At 39.4% G+C, this 23098-nt stretch overlaps 1 protein-coding gene across 4 annotated transcripts in view; it reads right to left on the minus strand.

Annotated features, from left to right (window-relative positions):
• The window catches only part of epb41l5 (erythrocyte membrane protein band 4.1 like 5), a 41661-nt gene extending 24350 nt beyond the window's left edge, over positions 1-17311 (minus strand). For all 4 annotated transcript variants that reach the window (XM_028590572.1, XM_028590573.1, XM_028590574.1 and 1 more), the window contains exons 1-11: positions 17120-17311; positions 15639-15850; positions 7736-7840; positions 5874-5916; positions 5489-5567; positions 5107-5151; positions 4191-4243; positions 1509-1629; positions 1125-1212; positions 894-982; positions 702-771 (exon numbers count right to left, since the gene is read on the minus strand). In XM_028590572.1, the coding sequence (XP_028446373.1) occupies positions 702-771; positions 894-982; positions 1125-1212; positions 1509-1629; positions 4191-4243; positions 5107-5151; positions 5489-5567; positions 5874-5916; positions 7736-7840; positions 15639-15818 (873 nt within the window). In that variant the 5' untranslated portion in view covers positions 15819-15850; positions 17120-17311. The remainder of the gene's footprint in view (positions 1-701; positions 772-893; positions 983-1124; positions 1213-1508; positions 1630-4190; positions 4244-5106; positions 5152-5488; positions 5568-5873; positions 5917-7735; positions 7841-15638; positions 15851-17119) is intronic.
• Between the last annotated feature and the right edge of the window lie 5787 nt (positions 17312-23098).

Here is a 23098-nt window from a genome sequence, read left to right on the forward strand (position 1 = left end):
ACAGACTCTCCTTCTCTCTCATATACACTAGCCTCTGGGTAGTACAATGCTAAGCCTAGTTTCATTTAGATTTGGAACCAGCCTCTTTTAGGCCTCAGGCACTACTTGAAACAAAAGGTTTTTTTCTCCGTCATGTGAGCAAATGGCAGTATTGTTTGTTTAATTGTTTTCTTTTTTATATGGGTGTAGATGCGATTGGGTCAGTTGTTGTTTTTTTGCAATTTATAGTTTTTAAGTATCAAATATGTTACACTTCACAGAGGACGGCAGCTGAAGTCATTCACTGCAGTACTGTGGTTAGATGTTAATGTTAAATGCTTATGTTGGTTATGAATGACAGATGTGAACAGCTTACTACACAATCAACAAAGAAGAGCTGTATAATTACATAAGACGGTAACAGTAGGTACTCTTTCAGAGTCATTCACAAGCCAACACATGCATAATGTGCTAATGATACCGTCCATAAGTATCTGCATTGAATTGGTTATACACTTAGGTGTGGTTTTCATTTTTATGCTCCTACTTGCAACAGTGTGTTAAGCACAGTACATTCAATAGGTACTGTATGTAGGGAGCATTGAGATTGGGTCATCAATATACGGTTATCAAAAGGGATTATTATGGGAGACTGAATGTATGTTCTGCATTTCAACATTCTACCACATGGCGAGTATCTGAGTGTGTGTGCTCATGTTCACCTGGTCATCATCCTCCACTACCACAAGCGTCAGTTTGCTCTTCTTGAAATCCAGGCAAGTGATCTTGGGCCTGCAACAGTTAAAAAACAAACAAATCAAACACACATATGAAGGAATGATGAAAACTCAAAAGGTGTTTCTATAAAGCATTTATGTTAATATTTCAGTAAATTAGAATATAACCAAACCTACCAGAAGAAGAGCCCTATCTTGGTTTCTCCTTCAAACACTAAAACTCCAGTGGGTGTCAAACCCAGACTGTACTCATTACCATCTCTAGCCTGCAGGTCAGAAATGAAAAAAAAGAGTCAACATATTGACCCTTTCACATATTTATGTTTTTAATGCACATTCATTTCACTCCCTCTTTCACGGACATTTCCGATTGATACTTGCTAGTGAGAAAGAGTGTGTGTCAGTTACCTTGACCATATGCATGTCCACCCCATACATTTCTAGCCACTTGGCTTTATTCAGGTAATTAATTTCAGCTTGGGATGGCATCTGACCTCTGAAGGAGAGGAGGGAAAGAAAGGAGGAGAAACAAAACAGAAAGAAATGTTTGCATGATCAAAAACATAACTGCAGCTCCAAGGTGAAAGGATAAAAAGTATTTATGCAGTGTTACTGGTAACTGCCTCAACCCAAGCCCACACGACATACACACTACAGAATGAAGCACATCCATTTATTAGCATAAGATTATCTGCTATCTGTGGCCAATTTGTAAATGTATTCCTCCTCACTGATAATAAGTTTAACTGACTGGCCATATGTGTAGTAGTTTAGTTATAGTCAAATGCGTACCTGCATTCCTTCCATGTGTTGTATATCGCTAGCTCCATGTCCTCGGTCTGGTTGGGGGCGAAGCGAAATTCTGATACCAATTCCAGATTATGCTCTAATGGGTCACAATCACCTAGTTCAGCTGAAAATACACAGACATACATACTTATAAATTCACACTCTGAGCAACATAGGTTCACAAGGACATCAGGAAGAGCGCCTGATACTGTGGCAGTAAGTAACCCTAATGGAAAGGCAACAAAGTGGAAATTTAGAAAAACCTTATCTTTGGTACTGTGGTGTAGAGAAATAGGGCAGAGACTGAAAGGCCTTGGTTCTATTTTGCAGTCTTTGGGTAGCTACAGGACCTCACTGTTTAGCTAGTCCAGCTATGAGCATAGCCTCAGGGTTATATAGGAGGAGTGAAAACATAATTTTATCCTATCACTAGCCTGGCAATTGTCAGTGGACCAAAACATAATTCGGAATAAATGAAAATGAAGGGAGGAAGCTCAACCGAAGAAAAGAGAGAAGACAGAAAGGGTCCTGGATTAGGGGGCCTCCAAAGAGGATAGAGCACTAATGAGCTGGCATTTACCCCACAGTGACTGTGTGTGTGTGTGTGTGTGTGTGTGTGTGTGTGTGTGTGTGTGTGTGTGTGTGTGTGTGTGTGTGTGTGTGTGTGTGTGTGCACGCAATCCCATTCCATAAATGTTTGAAACTTTGTTCCTCTGAAGCAGCACTCTTTATATTGCTCTTGCATAACATGCAACCATGAGAAACAGTAAATATGTGTAGTTCATATATATTTATGTATGGGCTCTTTACCATTCAACATTTATTAAAAAAATGGCCAATAAATTTCTTCTCCTAGTGCATTTTTAAATGTACTGTATGTAGGTATGGAAACATAAATTATTCGGAAATGGACACCAAGCTTTCCTACTCTAAACTTTTTGACTGAAAGCTTGATAAGCAAATATTGCCAGGAAAAAAAAGATAATATTTTGGCTGTTACACAGACTACTAAATGAATAGAGGTGGGGAGGTACAGTAGTAAGAGAAATTTCATAAAATAATTTAAATGAATTTTCTCCATTTTATTTTTTAGCCAAAGCGGTAAGATAAAAATTTAAAAAGTTATTGCCCTTGGATTCAGGATAATTAAAACATATCTGCACTTACATTTTGGGAGATTTACCAAACAAGTACCTGTGTCCAAATCTTTAAAGTCTCCATTTAGGTGTTAGAAACAAAATATTTGAGTCATATAACCAATTATCTGTTCATTTCTAGTCTTGGGTGAAGTGACGATAGGCAGGAAGAGAACACCAAATACATCTTTCCCCAACAACATCATTCAGCCTCTTCTGTTGAAGTCTGTAGCAGTTGCCAACACCAATCTTAGCTGGCACCTCTTAAAGGCTGAGTCCATCTGCGTTCTTTCTTGGATTTTTTTTAAAATGGAAACTCCCACTCATCCTTAGCAAAAAGCAGTAATGTGGCTTGTAATGTAAGCTAATCATTAAGGTTATGAATAATGTGAACGCTAACACTAGCTGAGTAAACGTTAGCTGTGCAAAGTTTGGAAATTATGGCACATGAGTTAAGCAATGTAACATTACTGCTGTGGAGAACATGTTAGACAATGGAAACTTTAGACCAGCAGCTCCCATGTTCTGCGAGCAGAAATTACTCTTTTGAAAGGCTTGGGAAAACAGCCTTTTTCTGCTTAAATAAAAAATATTAATATTAAAAAAAAAATACTTACTTCGACCAAAAGGTAAATGTTTAAATTTGAAGATATAAGGAACGCTAATGGAAAGCTAGAGAATGATATAATAACCTAAATATTAACAACAACAACAACAACAACAAGATATAAAATTTAGATATAAATTAGATAATCTATTTTTTAGATATAAAAATACTTGCTCTTTAAAGCAGAAGAGCAATGGCTCAATTTATAAAGTTCTTCCGAAATTCAGAGTTTTCCACCGTTATATAGAAGCATTACTCAGCCACATGTCTGTCTGCGGTTACCCAAAGCTACACTTCTCTTTGTTTTGGAGTCTTATTGTAGTGGAGGGGTGCGTCAGAGCCCATGGCAGCTATGGGGCCAGGAGCCAGTCACAGAAGATGATGATTCACAAAGACAGCCATGAGTGGTTTGAAAAGATAAAGGAAAAACTCTTGTGGAGCAGAAACGCAAGGGTCTACTCCTGGAGCTGGGCTTGTGAGTGCATGGCTCTGGTGAGAACCTTGTTCAGACACAGCTCAAGTAAGATGTGGGGACTTTATGGGTTCAACAGTTACAAAGTTAGTAAGTTTAGGGGTTGGGAGAAATGTCTGTTGGGCATGTGGGAGGGTTGTAACAGATTCAAGCTATGTAAATGAACAGAAGGTAGCTCTTAGACACTGTATATTTAAAATCACCAGCCTTTTTGGTATAGGAGTGTGCCATGCTCCAACCTAAAACTGACAAATGCTTGTCTGATTTACACCACACTAACTGGTATAGGAACAGGCTATAATTTTTGCAAAACAGGCCTTTTGGAGCTCTGTGCAGTGAACACAGTATTTATCTCAACTCTCGAAAAGGAGTGTGCACTGCAACACACAAAATAATGGCGGCTATTACAGAAGTGATCCCAATTACCAAACACAGTGTTGGAGAGAATCCTGGATACGTGCTGTGCTTACCCTGTATCGAAAAGGCAGCCAACTCCACCGCTGTGTCAAATGGACATTCTAGCCTGAAAATACAGACATGGTAAGAGTCAGCCAGAGTAACATCAATAAAGCTAATGATCACTGAGGCCTACTTGTCTCTACCACTTCCTATTATTATTCAGCCAAACAATGCAAACAATGTTTTTTGTAGAAAAAAACTTACTTATATTCCCAGTCCATTTACTGATTACTATTCTGTTGTCCAACATGTAATGTAATCATCTTATAGTAACATGCCTGTGACTACCAACAAAACAACTCATGTTTAAAAGGGATATTAACACAGTAATACAGTATATTGTCTTGGTCAAGTGACTCAAATGTTAGTTGTGCGAAATTATAGGATAAATGACAGGACGGCTGGGGTACTGGTTTATAACAAATGCAATTCTCATCAATAACGACGTTTAAGAGGCCGGTGAAAGGTTGACTTGGGCCAGCAATGAGTGGATTTGTGTTTTTTCACCCTGTGGCAAGTTCTGAACAATTAGACGTATAACCACTCTGAATACGTTGATCAAACATGGGAGCAGGTACCATGAACTACAGAGTCAAACATCTAATGTTCTTAGGATGTTTAATAGGGTGGATAAGTGTTGCTTATGTTTTATCATAAGGACCATTTTCAGGGATTTTCTAGCAGTGTCGATCATGCTTGTTTATTTTGAAAGGCTTCTACAATTTAGATAATTGGCAACAACTAAACTTTTAGCTGCCAAAATATGTAACTGACATGCTACCGCCAGATCTGTTTAATGTTATGGCACATTAACTCTCTCTCTCAGTCTGTCTGGCTTTCTCACTGAACATTTATTTGGTGTACCAATTCTTCATAGTACTTCATTAAGGTGGATGGCAGTTAAAAATGATGCAGGAAATGACTTACTTGCCACTGAGGATGTCTTGCTTTAACTGTAACACAAATAGGTATCTGGAAAAACAAACAATCCAGTTAAATATAGTGATGAAACATGACCAAATTCGTCAGTTGTTTGGGATGATACAGAAACAACCATCCATGTCAACTGGCATCATGGAACACCTAGGCAAATGACAAATGTAGTTTTTGAATCAATGGATAAATATCCCAAGAAGTACTTGCTATAACACTTAAATTCAAGGCTGATTTATTTACCTTTCTTTGAGGTATAGGAGATTTACTTCTTTACAAAAAAAACAACCTAAAAAGACCCATTTAACCAAGCTTTTCGAATGTGAGTTTGAGAGAACGCATGCTAAAAAGTTGAAATGTTTGTGGCTTCACTCACCTGGTAAGCTCCTCATGCAGGTTGTTTGGTTCTGAGGAGTAAAACTTAACTCTCAAGTGAAGACAGTATGGTGGGCCAACTAAAAGACAGATCCAAAATGACATCAAATATTATTAAGCTTAACAATCATATACAGTATTATGTGATAACAAAACTATCTTTTTAGTAAACTTGCCGTTAAAGACCAGATGCAGCAAATTTACTTACGCTCACAAAAACACAAAGTATCATTAGACAGAATGATACAGAAATGTAAACAGAGCGTTTGTTTTCATAGGATGCTTTGATATTATGTTGAGATATATATATATATATATATATATATATATATATATGTAATTATGCATGTTTGGGAAGGGGAAAAGGAGGGCCTCGGTTTACTTACTTTTCACTTGCTTTTTGATACTTTTTGTGACATCAAGCCAGTGCTGAAACAACATAAAGGTGATAACAATTTTAAGAAATACAGCAGCTTCAACAATGCAAAGATGAGGTTAAGTTTAGTAAAAAAAAATCAACACCAATACCAATTTTATCTTACATTATAGTGTTTTTTCTCCACAACTATTATACCTGCCTTTATTTAATTTTAAAACATTATATATTAATATGTGCAACTGAATGAACACTGGACAGTTACGTTAATACATTCCGGGAAGTCCTTTATGTGTTCTTTTCTGTGCTGTAGTTCTTCTTGGAAGTTTAGGCTCTATGAGGCATGAAAAATGTCAAGGAGAGGCGGTAGTGGTGGTGTTGGTGTGTGTATGCATATGTAAGTTAGAGAGAGATAACAGAGGAACTCACAGCACTCCCATCTCCTCTCCCCCACATTCCTTATCACAGCCCTCCCCCTTTCTCTCAAATTCAGCTCTCTCTCCCACCCTTTTGTCTCTTTACCTCCACCCCTCTCCTCGGTGTCCCTCCCTTCCGTTACATCCTCCCACAAGCTTTCTCTCCTTCCATGGCCTTCACAGAGTATCAGGGTGAAGGAACAGGGTCACTGGCAGACCAATGACTTGAAACGGTTTGTCTCAGGGCACAGCCTGACTCCGAGAGCTGACAAGAGTTCCATAACCAATCCATTTAGCCCATTCACTGACAGGGAAAGTCCCTGCCTAAAGCGCTCCTTCAAATGGGTGAATAGTGATTTGGACTGAAATCTTAAGTCTGTCTGTGAACAGCAGCTGAGAGGACTGACCGAAATGGTAAAATGTAAAACAGCAGTACTGGGGCTGGGGAGGATGACGCGGCTAAGCCAGTGTAGTCTATGGTTTCAATTAGGGGTGGGAATCACCATAGGCCTCATGATACGATATCATCACGATACGATATTATTGCGATTTTAAACATATTGCAATATTCTGCGATATATTGCAATGTATTTCCTTTTTTTCCAACTTCAAATTTTTCCCAATTTCAAATGATGTCCCCAAAGGAAAATGTTGTCAACATCTGTTTTATTGAAAAAGATACATTTCTCTGTTCGTTCATCTCACTTCAGTTTTATTGCTGCAAAATGGGATTGTCAAGCAGACAGACTGACCAACACATATATCATAAAAAAATCGATACTTTGCGTCTGTGTATCGATACAGTATTACCACGAAAAATATCGTAATACTATACTGTATCGATTTTTTCCCCCACCCCTAGTTTCAATGGCGCTGTGCTAAGCTAAACTCTATATAGAGATTTCCAACCGGCTGAAGCAAGTTTTTGCCAGTGGGTTAACCTGGACCGTGCACTGGAAGGAGGTCTGCATGTAAGGCAGTACACAGAAAATCGGCACACTTCCCCTTAAGTTACCAGCTAACGCTAACTAGCTTGGTTGGCAAGTTGCTACTGAACGCTAAACAAGACATTTTTAGGCGACCAAAATGTTCCAATCAACTTTAATGAAGTGAAAACACATAGTGAAAGAGTCAAACTTTAAAAGATGAAAACATGGACAGCACCCCAAAACAAGTTCACGTCTGTTGTATTGTACGCAGCCATGGATACGCATCGCTAAGCCTCTACTATAAAATGTTGTGATTAATTGCAGTTACTGGTATCAACAATCACAGGAACAACATTACCTTTTTCCATTTTTGATAGGATTTATTTGTCCAAATGTTTCAACATTGTTCATAAGTCAATTGTATTTGCTCATGAAAAAATAATAATCATGAAACATGATTATACAAAACAAAACTGTGCAACCCAAAAAAAAGGAGATTATTGTGTAAAGTGTATCTCCATTCTTACCGGCACTTGTGCAGAGTCCATAAAGCGCAGTCCGAAGTAGTCTTTCTCTATGATGTCCAGATGGTACATGATCTGGTCAAACAGCTCCTCACCTTTGGCTTTTTTCTGATCAGGGAAACACAAACAAACATAGGACTTTAGGTAAAAATTGCCTCATCTAAGGTCATGAAAAAAAGTTGTAAACTAGTGATATTAAAAATTATTTTACAGTTGAATATGAATACTCATTCATAGTCAGCACATCAAAAATACTAGGCAAGGAAGCAATGGTGAGTCTCACGGATAGTTAATATATCAAGAGACCTAAAGAAACTGGCATCCAAAACCTCAGGTTACATCACAACACAGGAATCTGCAATATGGCTGTTCTCCTCATGTTGACAGTTTATAATGCTTAATGTGTGAAGGGGTCTTTGCTCCAATCATAAATGAGGCCTTCTGATGTAGCATTTTTTCTCATAGAATGACTAAAGAAGATGTCATTTTTAAAATAATTGCCGACTATTTATTACAAATCTACAATCAAGTGTTTTGAGGGAATTTAATGAAAACATGTTTTAAGTATACATCTGATTTGTCTGAAGAAGTTCAAAAGACTTATGTTACTTATTATTCATGTTGTTTCATGGATGTGAATAGAGAAATAGGAAAAAAATATTAACATGAAATACTCCAAGTTTGAATAGGTGTTGCCCTTTTTGACAAGGGCGTACCAGTTACTGTTTGTGTTCTGCCTGGGTCTGGGAGATCTCATCCTCCCATGCACACACGCACACACACGGTTGTCATGGTAACAGGGGCTGAAGTGCCCCAGACACAGAGGAGCTGAGGGAAGTGGGGTGGCTGGATACATCATGTGATCATCTTGCTCGGTCGGCCCTTAACTATGTCAGGAAAATACGCCATCCTAAATCAGTCTGCAGCTGCATTTCTTTGCAACTTTCTCCATCTGGATTTCTTTCCCTCTAAATTTTTTTAATAATTTGTTCTCGTGCTGAAAATATCTGCAATTCTAACAGAGAGTATGATTGATGTTCTGATATGGTTCTTTTTCCAAATGAACATTAACAAACACTGTTTGCCTAAATTATTAAACTCAGTTCACCGAGGTTTAATGCAGTCTAATTGTGATGTTCTTGGCATCAGGACTTTAGCATGTCCATTTGCAGCACTAGTTCCATCAGACACTTTTAAGGTACATTTCACAAACTATGTGCAAAATTTTACCCACAGAAATCAAGGACAAATGGCATGGGTGCTCCAGAGGTTCATGGTATGGGTGCCTTAAAAGGTGCATGGGACACACAAAGAGAGAAAGAGAGAGCTCCTGGGTAGCTCAGGGGGGCTGGCCCCATGCTAGCTGGCACAGTCGACAAGGCATACCGCATCCCTACAGTACCCAGGGAGAGAGTACAAAGGACTCATTGTGTGTGTGTGTGTGTGTGTGTGTGTGTGTGTGTGTGTGTGTGTGTGTGTGTGTGTGTGTGTGTGTGTGTGTGTGTGTGTGTGTGTGTGTGTGTGTGTGTGTGTGTGTGTGTGTGTGTGTGTGTGTGTGTTGGACCCAGGGCCTTGTTATACTGCCTGCAGCATTGTTCGGTTGTTTGCAGTCTTTCTGCCTCCCTGTGAGCATACAGCTCTGTCTCTCAGACAGTCAGAATGTTGAAGTTACAATTGAGGTATTTAGCAGATGCTCTTATCAAAGGCAATTTACAAGTCCATTAAACCAACTAGCGTAGTAATGCACAATTTTAAATGGCCAAAACAAAATGTCTAGGAAAGGTGGAAGACTAGGGGATTTTAACAAGGAAAATCATGTGGTTTGAATTATTTTACGCACATGGCTGTTCATTTATTGATACCTGTCCAAAATGGGAATAATAATCGTTGATCTATTATTTTGGGGCCACTATTTACCCATTACACTGCACGAGATAAGTTTATGTCTGTCCTCAGTGATGCATGAATTTGCATAACCAATAAAGTAAGAAAGTCACTGTGTGATGTCTGCAAACACCACTTAACCAGTACAAGACAAAAGGGGACCAGTGACCACATGTCCCGGCAGTTCATCGGCTCCATAGCTTGCTATTCTTGAGTATTCTTCAGCGAGCCCTGATGCCATCATTGCTGCACTGTACACAATGTCACATTGACCAAGGAAATATGCTGTTTCTATTTTGTGAACCTTTGTTAACTACAATGTGAAAATTAAAGTTAAACAGACAAGGTTACAGTAAAGAATGGATGAGGTATCTAACCATGACATGATTCACCCCAGAGAAAGATCTATACATTTTGGACACACACACACACACACACACACACACACACACACACACACACACACACACACACACACACACACACACACACACACACACACACACACACACACACACACACACACACACACACACACACACACACACACACACACACACACTTTGGAGGAGGTGACAGTGTGGGTGGCTGTGGGTGGGGAATGGGGGGGAGAAAGATCATGACAAAAGACAAGAAAGTAAACAAATTTAAGGGAAGGAATGTGAATTATACGGCTGTGTGGAATTATGTTTGGACATGAATGCTGCCAAACAAAGGTATCCCTAGGAGTCAACTTTGGGAGGCCTTACATTCACACAGCAGGACACACACAGCTGAAAAGCCTGTAAAGCATGTCAACGAGCACTATTCAGTTTTAGATTTTTGTTGTCCATTTACAACCACCTGAACATCTTAAAAGAATGAAAAACTGCACCATTCGGGGGGTCCCCCAAATCTATGCCAGCTTGAGTTAAAGTGATGGTTCGGAGTAATTTCACCCTAGGGTCCTTTGCACCATGACCTCGAGCCAAACACCCCCCCCAGAAGTAGAGATGGCCCGATACCATTTTTTGCTTCCCGATACCGATTCCGATACCTGAACTTGTGTATCGCCCGATACAGAGTACCGATCCGATACCAGTGTGTCATATATTTTATTATGTTTTAACAGCTGTATACTACTATCCCTGTATGGATGTGATATTATTTCTATCTTTGTGAAACATGAACAAACACAAACGATGAACGCCACAGAACTTTCTTTTATTGTCCAGTTTGACAGTCAGTTATAACGGAAAAAGAACATAAATAATCTATTTTAACGTAGATTTTCTTTAGGGCTTCATTACGTGGTATTGGATCGGTGCATAAACTCCAGTACTTCCTGATACCGATGCCAGCGTTTTAGGCAGTATCGGAGCCAATACCGATACTGGTATCGGTACATCTCTACCCAGAAGCTTTTTTCACCTGGGTCTAACATTGGGAGAGTTAGCGTAGAGTAGCGTTATCAGCTGAATAGCTTATTAGCGCAGGGGCTAATGGACCCACGTTTGTATCTCGTAAATGACCCCACTAATAATGCCCGAAATTATACCAAACTTCTACACTAGTACATATAGGTTATGTACTCATAAAACGATGGATTGGAAAGTTTGTAAGTACACCAGAAGTTTATGAACACTTGCCTGCTCTCTTCTGCTGCTGCTGCTACCTGCTGTTAGACGAGTGCTTAGGGCCGTCTAGAAATTACTACACCGAAAAGAGATGCAACAAAAATATTTATTCATTTAATGATTAAATAAGGTAATGTCTCCAAACTTACCTCAGTTATTACTTGTCTCCTGCTAGTTATACTAAAGCACTTACTTAAAAAAAAAAAAAGTTAAATTAAAAAATATTTTTGTTGCATCTCTTTTCGGTGTTGTAATTTGTAGACGGCCCTAAGCACTTGTCTTACTGCCGGCAGCAGCAACAACAGCAGAGAGCAGAAGCCAACAGGCAAGTGTTCATGAACTTATGGTGTACTTACAAACTTTCAAATCCATCGTTTTATGAGTACATAACCTATATGTACTAGTGTAGAAGTTTGGTATAATTTCGGGCATTATTAGTGGGGTCATTTACAAGATACAAACGTGGGTCCATTAGCCCCTGCGCTAATAAGCTATTCAGCTGCTAACGCTACTCTACGCTAACTCTCCCAGGTGAAAAAAGTTCTCGGGGGGCGTTTGGCTCGAGGTCATGGTGCAAAGGACCCTAGAGTGAAATTACTCCGAACCATCACTTTAAATTGACAACTATTTAGCGGACACCTGCCATTCTACAAACTCTTTGATGGAGCTAAATGCTGTGTAACATAAGTCTTGTTAACTCCAAAATTATTTTGAGCATCATCATCATCAACATTGAGAACTAGAAGGGCACTAGGATAGTGCAAGACCTCCACCATAGCATGCCTTATTTCACAATGTTAATGCAGTGTGAATTTTTCCAGTAGGGAACTCATTTTTCCAATTATTCCAACACCACATGAATGCAAACCTCCATGGCGGAGCAACAAATGTTATGGGTTTTGCAGAGTTATACAACATATATACAAACTACAACAAGGAACACTATAGTCTTTCTCTAATGAACAACCAAACTGTTTTAAACATGTTATATAAAAAATGAATCCCTCCTTGCTCACAATTCCTGGAGGAGTATATGCTATACTGCCAGCAAAAGGCAGTAATGAGCCATGTTTACTTTTTTCTCAGAGTCTGGTTATCTAAATGATGCAATGTTTCCCTGGAAAGCTGCTCAGATTCCCTCTCTACGGTCAGAGGATATGCCTGTGTTTACAGTATGTGCACACCGTTCCCCAAATAAAAGTTCAGTTCTCCATGTTTAGGGTTGGGTACCAAACTCAGTACATTTCAGGGTACCGACCGAATTACGTCGGTACTAACTAACTACCAATTCACGTTAAATCAGTCGGGGCCAAATTTCGGTACCTGAGAGCGTGTAAGTGTGTAAGCGTGGGCTTCTCCGTCCTCTCCTGTTACTCCCAATAAGTCAGGGCAATGTCGATAAAGTGTGGTTACACTTTCAAAACTCCACGCAGACTAGTCATGCTGCAATATAATCTAATCTGGATCTTCTAAATTAGATCTGAAATCAAAATTCCTGAATTAGTAACTCAACGTTATACACACACACACACACACAAACAAACTACAAATATATAAGGCCTTGATGACAAAATACTCAGTCCTACATTTTTAGCACGTCTCTGCGGTTATTTGTTTGTACTGCTTCTAGCAGCTACTGTATGGCAGAAATTGTATTTTTTAAATTTTGTAAATATTTTGGGGAAAGAAACAATTGTCAACCCTACAATATCGTCGCAATATTGATATGGAGGTATTTGCTCAAAAGTATTGTGATATTTGACTTTCTCCATATCGCCCAGCTACAAGGAATGTTGTCTTAAACAGTGGTTCCCAATGTGGTGTATGGGGACCCCCAGCACAAAGGGGGATAATTTATTTTCACCATCATTTTATCCTAAATTGGTCATGGGTTTTTCACACTTTCTGTAATAAAACATCCAAAAGCAAAAATCCTATCCGATGGGGGGGGCCCTTGGGACAAAATCTTACCAAATAAGGGTGGTCTAATTTGTGTCACTTTAGGGGTCCTTGGTGTGAAAATGTTTGGGAACCCCGGGCCTAAAACATAGCTGGATTGAATCGGTGTCGTCTGTGTTTATTTTCGTTTTCATTTTTAACTAGAAAGAGTTCAAGATCTCTTCTCTTCTACAGTTGTGTTGTCTGTCTGTGATGCTGTGATGCAACGGATATCTAGAAGACAAACAGAGCAATCCACCTAACTGGGTTTTGGTTAATGTCCTATCATTTAGAGATAAATGGATGATAAGACAGAAGGGTTTTCCAGAGGCTACCTATATCTGGGGGATGGGAGACAACATTCTGAAACCTAACACAAGGTCAGGGCTCTACTGGAATGCATTCAGAAATCCAATCGAATTTTAAAACTTCCTTCAAGCACAACAGCAAATGCCTGAGATTTTTTAAGGCATGAAAGCACACTTAGACTAGTGCAAAGTCAATTAACTCCATCAATGAGGAAATAAAAAAAAAATATATATATAAGCATTAAACTAGTGAAACAACCTTGTACAAATTCCAGTAATCATTTCAGTCCAAAAATTGAGGAAGGAAGGAGAGAGAGAGAGAGAGAGAGAGAGAGAGAGAGAGAGAGAGAGAGAGAGAGAGAGAGAGAGAGAGAGAGAGAGAGAGAAGAAGCTGATAACATTCCACTAGAAGAAAGAATATGTCTAACCTCTATGCACACAATACTGAGCTGATAGGAAGGATTACATGTTAATGATTGGGCAGCTCTCACACAAAGACAGACTCAAAAATGTGTGACATCACTTGTGAGACCTGCAGAATAAAACACGTTCATGCATTCGTGCTCAATAAGCTGGTAAGGAATTCTGCAAAGCTGGTTGATTGGTTTCATTTATAAATGTCTATGTATCACTGCTTGGTTGTAGGGAGAAAAGGGTATAAAGTTTTTTATAGAAGTACAACAACGTTTGTAGTTTAAACTAATAAGACATGTAGTAAAAATAATAAGAAAAGATATTGTTTTCGACACATCTTACCTATAATTTATGCCAGATGGCTAGATTTTAAGATAAGACTCAGTCACATGGGACAGTTAGCCACCAGGCTGGCCTCATTGGAAAGGTGCAGATTTGACAACTGGAATGCCAGTGGAAACACAAAGTAGCCGAGCAAAAATAAAGATCACACAAGGGAAAACTTATATTATATAATATAAGTTATAATATTCACGCAAACAGTCCTAAAATTACACATAAAAATTACACATGACGTTTTTCCCAGCAGAAGCTTGGTGTTTGTCTAAGAAAAGTCGATACAGAGAAACCAATAACATAATACGAGAAAGAAGAAAAAGCAGGAGAAGAAATACAAAAGAGAGAGGAAAAAGTGGGGAAAGGGAGGTTATGCTCAGTGTCCACTTGGTGAGGAGCCCTATATGTCATGTGATGATGTCATGTGATTAAGTGTGTTCTTGAGAGGATCATGGAAACACACACACACACACACACACACACACACACACACACACACACACACACACACACACACACACACACACACACACACACACCTATTTGATGATTGCATTAACTGCTCTTAACAACACCAGAACATTACAAGACACTGTGAATGTCTGTTCAAAAATCATGTATAATAATAACAATTATACCCACTTTAAAAGAAATCTAAATTTTTCATTCTAATGACTCAAGTTTTCCGTTCTGTAAGACCACTAATGTTTTGCCACTGGCCAAGTGGCAGCAGAAAGAATCTGCTCGGATTTAAGAGCATGTCCATGATGGGTGACGTAAGCGATATGAGGATGGATAAGGTTTTTTGTACATATCTGATTGACTGTGAAAAAAAAAAACAATACCGCTCAAATGGTAGCTATCTGGATATGAAAATGCATCTATAGTCGGGGCCTCAATATCATCTCCCGACGTATGTTTAACTCCCTGAGAAGTAATCCCGCTTCTTCGTCAACGGGATCATCGACAAAAGGAAATGCCATGTTTGGAGAAAAAAAAAAAACTTTTATAGTCTGCCTAACAGAGTTAATAAACCAAATCTGTTTTTTTAGTCATTGAGATTACAAAACTGCGCTAAAATGCGCCTGATAGAGACTGAATGAATGAATGAGGAAATAAAGAGCGCTGTGTCTGAGGGAGGAGACTGAGAGAAGGTCGAGGTTTACTGAAGAAAACCTGCTCTTTCTCCCGACCATTACCTCTCTTTCTGAAACAGGCTGGAGTTACCCTCAGGTTTGATTTACCTCCCTTTCTAAAAAAGAAAAGCACAAGTTTCCCCTCATCTCAGGGTTAAACAAACTCAAGAGTTTTTACCAAATCTGCTTTCTGAAAAGGGCCTCAGGAGGCTGATGGCTGAAGACAAAACAAGGATCAGGTTTGAAAAGGTGAAAATCGAGCAACCCTTCTTACCGGCAGGTCAACGCTGACATCTGTCCCGTCCAGTAAGGATACACGGCAGGTGATGATAGACTTTGCATTCCCAGCAGCAGGGATGTGCGTCGTGGCACGCTGGGCCTCCCGTAACCGAGTTTTCTCTGCATGTTTTCGGATGGAGCGTCGCCCCAGCGTCCTGCGCAGGAAACTCAGCATGATGGAGGAGAGGGAGGGTAACGCTACCACACCTGTAAGAGAGTAGATGTTAATACAAATGAGAAGTTACTTTTGTATTTGTGAACAGACCTTCAGAAAAAAAAAAAAAAAAAAAAAAAAAAAGAATGTCTACCTATTAAACATACAGTTTGTCAGGTGGACAACAGTTGTATACTAGGACCACACAAACACGATTAGTGGTACACATTGTTTTTGTGTTGACTGTTGTAATGTCAGCTGACAGGTAATCCACCATGAATACCTGATATAAACGGCAAACAGTGTGCAGTTTTGTTGCATTATTATTACTACTATGTAACTAATATATTATATTTACTAAATTGTTTGCCAGTCTGTAATCTGATTGTTGACGTTACAGGTGACAAGCACTAAGATAAATGTTGGGAAATAGCTTAGCTTTAATCAGCTAAGAAGTCAGACATCGGATACAACGTTACCCCAAGCTAGTTTACATCAACGGACACCACCGTATAAAGTATGCTGACTCAGCTGGGGATAGGAATAGTTGATAGTGTAATGTTAACGTTATCCTGACGTTAATTTAACCATGAGCCCCAATTACCAACATAACGTTGGACATAACGATAGCTACCGTTACATTTGTCAGTGTCATGACGTTACGTAACAATTAGCTACACGGCTAGAGTCATATAAATAAAATGTATGTTTATGGTTTTATCAGTTCATTAATGTCAAACTAACTAGCTAGGATAACGTTACATGCTATTACGTTAGCTAGCTCGTTAAAATTGTCTTATACTTTCAGGGATAAAGTTATATTCGACGTATACAAAAATCAATTAAGGATAAAGAAACTATAGAGTATAGAGTTTTCACAATAGTTACATTAATTTTTAAAGTTAGCTAACGTTAGTCGGCTTCAAAGATGTGTAACGTTAACGTTAAACTTGCTATTTGTGGTTTCAGGAACAGCCAGAAAAAGAAACCGCTGAGATGGACAGTGGTTTCCGGGCAGCAATAACCTGTTACAAAGTCTGAAACAATATTATTAAAGCAAACAAATAAACAATGTAACCCTTAGCTTTACAATTGTACCTAGTTGAGGCCCGAGGTACCTGGTATAAGCAAAAGCAACAGGTGTGCGCTTGTTTTGTACCACGAGCTAACCGTTAGCAACGAACGCCCGCAATACACAAGACTCCGACCACACGAGCGTGTCCCGTATAACAAAACAAACGCCACTTTTCGCTCAGTAAGCTGCATCCGACATACACTTGCTCCGCAGCAACTTGTGGAGGTCTGGATAAAGGCATACTTACAAAATCCTCCTCGTATGAATTCACGGTGAAAGCACGTCCGCTTGCATTGTAGACGACTAAACAGCTATCTCGTACATTTCCATGGTTTGTGACTTGTTTCTCTTTCTTCTTTCCCCCCCCCACACCTCGTTACTACCTCTGCAAGATAATGTTCTCTCGCAGGTCCCAACAAAAAGTAGAAGGCAAAGCTTTCTTCAGGATGTGACGTCAACATAAATCCCTAACAAAAACTTAATTAGCATTTTTAAAGCGACAAACCTCTTTGTTTGACCTCTGCATAGTTAAATTATGCTTTTTGTGCTTTTCTTAACTTAAAAAAAAAAAAAACACACTTAATTATTGTTGCTCTGGCCGTTTATATTAAATATTTTTTAGTTATGGTTTTCTTTTATAAATAGGGTTAGAGAAAACAAAGCTGCTAATCAATTATAGGCTACATACAACGTTATATAGCCTACACAGTCAAACATATAAACACCATACATTCATGAAATAGTTGTCATGCCATTTAAAACTTAAAGTTAAGAAGATAAATGGAATTTTAACCATACAGTGTTGTCACCATTAGACAGCAGCACCCCCTTATGGTTAGTTTGGGAATAATGGTTTCAAAATGTGGCCCCAGACTGACCTGACCTGTTTCACCTGTGATTCATTTAGGGTTTAGAGGTCTTTAAACATTCAGGGCAGCAGAGTAGCATAGTATGTGCAGAAGCAGTGTTTAAGTTTTTGTTTCCTGTCCCTGTCAACAAGTATTTTTGACAACATTGAATCCCTGCCAGGAGCCAGGACACTGCTTTAAAGTGTATCTTGGCTTTCACCTTATTGATTGCAAATAAGAAATACATACACAAATCATTGATGTTTTTAGATGTTTCCACATTAAAACACATCCCTTCTCCCAAATGTGAAGATTGAAAGTTTTGCCGACAATAAACCCCCAAATGTTATTTAATATGGGTGCTACCTTATACATACACAGGTCATATTTTTGTGTCGACATTGAAGAACTGTCTGCAACAGTATGGCACGATCGATAAAATGTATTTGTATGTATGTTTGGCCTTTTACTCAGCGCAATGTCTAGTTATACTGCCTCAAAAATGTGCTTAAATATTCTCTGCCACAATAGTAATCTTCTCATACTAATGCAGTAATATGCTGGTATATAAGCCAGCTGTGGTTTATAAATTTTAGTAGCCTCCCGGAATCATTGTAGGTCTACGCCACCTTTAAAAATGAGAACTGAAATACCTCAGAAAGTATGGCGACTGTCTTTTTGTGTGCACCAGTGTTCAAACTGTGTGCGTTTGGTCCTTATCATTACAGAAAGTACAGTAGATGCATCTTTTTTTCTGCTTTAGGGCTCTAATGCAATGTAATAGCTCTCATGGTGGCCTCTGGCTGAATAATACCGTTATAAAAGGAAATGTTAGATCCTAGTTCTATCAAATCATCCGACATTACCGTAAATCTTTAAGGTTGGCTTATTTTAAGACAGTGGGGAAGGTGGTTGTTCAGTGGTTAGTTTCCCTAGAAAACCGACATCTCATGGTATTTTCCTCACAACTTATAACCTATTTTCTGTCCTCTTGGAAAGCCCTCTTTTGTCAGTGCGTTTGTTTTTTTCTTTGGGAGCCTGGCATTACAGAGATTTAGCCCTTTGGCTAAATGGCTTCACTCAAAAATACAAAATAAGTGATTCTAGTCGAGGTCTTCAGCACCGGCGCCATCTCTTTCATCTGCTCGCCGTTCACTCGAACATTTCCCGCCCTCACTTTTACAGCGTGGAAAAGCAAAGTGATATGAAGCCACGTCTCCATGCTTTGACAGACAAGCTTTAATTGTTCACAATCAAGCTTATAGACAAAGCAGTGTAAAACCATGATACCAGAAAGAAACAAGCAACTGAGGACAAAGGATTTCATGACACAGGTAAGAAGGTAACCAAGGGTATAATACGGTAAAACATTTCTCATTATTTGGGGTTTCATTATATATACACTCGCCGTTATAGATTACGTCTCAAATAAAACAACCTTTTTTTTTTTCTGAAATAGCAGTCTTGAAATACACACCATTTGTGTCACTTTTGAGTCATCTGAAAAGGAAAAGATCAAAAATCAAAAATCAAATAAAAACAAAATCTTTCTGCTCACAAATGATTTTCCCTTTTATTTTAAAGATTTTTTTTTCATATACAACATTGTATTTACATGGTCTAATATTTACAGAAAATTAACAAGTGGCACTGTGTAGTTAGGACTTCTTTTCTCGTTCCCTACAGGTCTTATTTTTAAACAAAATAAAAATGAAAAAAAAAAGAACTCATTTTAACAATGCTTTATGTCTCCAACTCTTTTTTCTTCTTCTTCTTCTCATTAGCACTACCTGCCACTCAGCCTTCTACAAAGTGCTGTCCTTTCCCTACCCAACTAAAGCTGTTTTCATCTTTACAAAAAAAATATCTACTAAAAAGGGCCCTCCCCATGTCTGGTCCCCTCCAAACTACCTTTGATCAGTACCCTAAACGCACACAGACATTACAAATTATGTGTCAACAACAAAACACTTTGAACATAGACAGCTCATTCTGGACATTTTGTCTGACAGCCCTGACTGATCAATGATTAACTTTTCACTGCGGGGCCCAATGCTTATTTTCTTGTTGAAATTGTCAAGGTTTTTTTTGAACTTGTTATTGGTGCCACTTCAATTTCAATTTGATGGTCATTTTGCTGAATCCAAAAACCGATGATAAGAAGCCACTGGGTGCTCAATGGTTTTTCTTTTGCTTATGAGCTCATAGATGTAGGGGCTGCCAACAAAACACGTTTACACCAGTTATTCAGTCATTCACTGGCTACCCTCGGTTTGTCCTATGAAAACAAGCTCGATACTGCACTACTGTGCCCATGATATTCTGCTCAGATGTGTCATTTGCCTTGAGGCCATGCAGAGAGAGAGAGAGAGAGAGAGAGAGAGAGAGAGAGAGAGAGAGAGAGAGAGAGAGAGAGAGAGAGAGAGAGATCCATGTATAATGATCCAAAAGTGAGTAAGAACAATGAAAAGAATGGACTGTGGATGTTGTGTGGGCTCTGCTGAAATGACTTATGTTGGGACAGAACCAGGCGTTAGGCCGATTTTGGGAGAGGGCAGCAATATAGGAGATTTAAACATTTAAAAAAAATAGAGAGAAGAGGAAAGCTAGGCTCTTCTTAATCCTACCTCTCCATGAAGCAAAAGTATGATTCACCTGTTGGAAAGGGAGGTACGAGCATGGTTTGAAATGTTTCCTAGGCAAAGATTCAGCCTGGTTCTTAGGACAGACTACAGCAAAAATAAAAAACACTCCCAAGTAGGCTCTATCGGAGTTTCTTCAGAAGTACTTGAGATCAGGTTAGATTCGGTTTGTGGCTTTATGGCACAACCCTTCATTCCAGTTAATGGACAAGCAGGCTTCACCAGACAGCTAACAGACTATATGTTAGAGATGGAGGAGGGAGGGAAAGAGAAAGAGATAAAGACAGAAATCTGAGTACACACACACACACACACACACACACACACACACACACACACACACACACACACACACTCACAGCAGTATGTTTTTTTTTTTCCAGCAGAATGCAATGACAGCAGATACTGAAGCTTCCGATATGACAAATATCTGAAATGATGAAGAGGCTACACTTCATTCCATACCGCTACGTAAAGTACAATGGCAGCTTAACCCGTACTTTGACAACAACAACAAAAAGACTCAACAGGCAACTTGATGCTGGGTTTTTGTGAATTAAAGTTACAAGTCATCACTTTTAGTCTCCTATCACTCATTAACACATCTTGGCTTAAAACACACGTGCCTTAAAATGAAGTACCATTGGGAAAGATCAATAAAAAAAAAAAAAAAAGGAAAAGTATTGGGTGACTGTTCCGTTTGTGCTGCTTCTTTGAACGGTCAAATGTTCTCTGGCAGACAAGCAGACAGATTTAGAAAAAAAAAACATTCAACAGCAAAGGTTGGTTTAAAGCCCCGCTCCAGTGACCTCTGTACCTCACTGGAAGAAAAAAAATGTAATAAAAAAGTATTCCTTGGAAAAACAAATACCTTACTGAGTTTAATGCTGGGTCATATGACGGCTCACACAACGCGATGACCTACCAGTCTCAACTGCAAATGCGTAAGGAGTGATCCAGGTTCACTCCTGTTTACGGGATTCAACCCTCTGTATGTAAAAAAAAAAATAAATAAAAAAAATAAGAATGTGGGGAGGTCAGAGGAGGGAGCCTTTAAAGTCCCGTTTGAACCATTCACACAGAGGTTGAGATCAGTTCGCTGTCAATTCGCCAAGCAATTCTAAAAAGCAAAAGCAAATACTGATTGCATAAAAAGAATTCTAGCAGCTTTCAACCACTTGAGAACAAATGAGGGATACTGGTGTCAGATTGTTTTGGGTACTACTAGGACCACTTTTTGCTTCTCAGGTTTTAACACGCTGACCTGAAGCGAAACGCATTTGGGTTACAACGAGGTGGATCGACATGTGCCTGAAAGGGGAAAACCAATCCGAGTGAAACCACAGAGCTTCGTATTGGGTGGGGATTTGTTGTCAGTGTCTGGCTCAAGGACACATCAGCAGGGACCCAGGGTTTAAGTTAAAGGAACACGGCGACTTATTGGGAATTTAGCTTATTCACCGTAACCCCCAGAGTAAGACAAGTCGATACATACCCTTCTCATCTCTGTGCGTGCTGTAACGCTGTCTGACGGTTCCAGCATTAGCTTAGCCCAGCACAGATCCTGCAGGTGACTGGTTCCAACTAGCCTACTGCTCCGAATTGTGACAAAAGTGACAAAATAACACCAACATGTTCCTATTTACATGTTGTGATTTGTAGAGTCACAGCGTGTACAAAAAACAACGTAACATGAGACACAGCCATCTTCTAACAGTAAACAAACCGGGAACTATATTCTCAGACAGGCTTGCTGCGAGCATATCACTCCGCCCAAGTACTATATTCTTCCGCCTGAGAATATGGTTCCCGGTTTGTTTACAGTTAGAAGAAGACGGCTGTGTCTCATGTTACGTTGTTTTTTTGTACACGCCAGACTTCTACAAATCACAACATGTAAATAGGAACATGTTGGTGTTATTTTGTCACTTATTCGGAGCAGTAGGATTGCTGGAACCATTCACCTGCATGTTCTGTGCTGGCCTGATGCCGCTGGAGCCGTCAGACAGCGTTACAGCACACACGGAGATGAGAAGGGTATGTATCGACTTGTCTAACTCTGGGGGTTACGGTGAATAAGCTAAATTCCCAATAAGTCGGCGTGTTCCTTTAAATATCAAATTGGACAGAATGTGAATTTGATGAAAGAAATGAACTTGACCTCAGCCTAGTTCCTTAGCTTTACCAGCCGCGACGGCTAATAGCTTAGGAGTTGTAACTCAGTGAGATGTGTTTACTGGGGCCTCTCTTCACGACACGGTCTTCATTTTCTTGCCGAGTTAATGTGCTGTTGAGCATTATGCAACGCGGCGTGACTTTCTTCTGAATAATCAAGCAATGCTGAAAGTTAACATTTACCACCGTTGGTGTCTTTCAGTGGGAGGTCTGACAAGTCGCAGAGTAGCAGTTAAGACGCCGTGACAGAAGGGAAAGAGAGGTGCCCAGTAAACACTGGCCCTGAGGATTGTAAACCAGTTATGTTCTTCACCACGCCAAACAATGGCCGCTTCAGAGCGCACGTGTGTCTGTCCGTAAGCTCAAAAACACAGCACAGAGACACAAAGTGCTTTCGGCTGTCCATCTATCCGTCAGTCTGTGCTGTCAGGAACTCAGACGAGAAAGCAGAGAAAGATTTAAAAAACCAAGTACAATAAATTAAATCTGTTTTTTTGTTATTTCTTTCCCTAACGAAAAGCAAAAGAAATAAAGAAGTAGTTAGAAGAAGAGGAATCGCAC

The sequence above is a fragment of the Perca flavescens genome, chromosome 11, assembly GCF_004354835.1.
Source record: "Perca flavescens isolate YP-PL-M2 chromosome 11, PFLA_1.0, whole genome shotgun sequence".
NCBI lineage: Eukaryota > Metazoa > Chordata > Actinopteri > Perciformes > Percidae > Perca > Perca flavescens.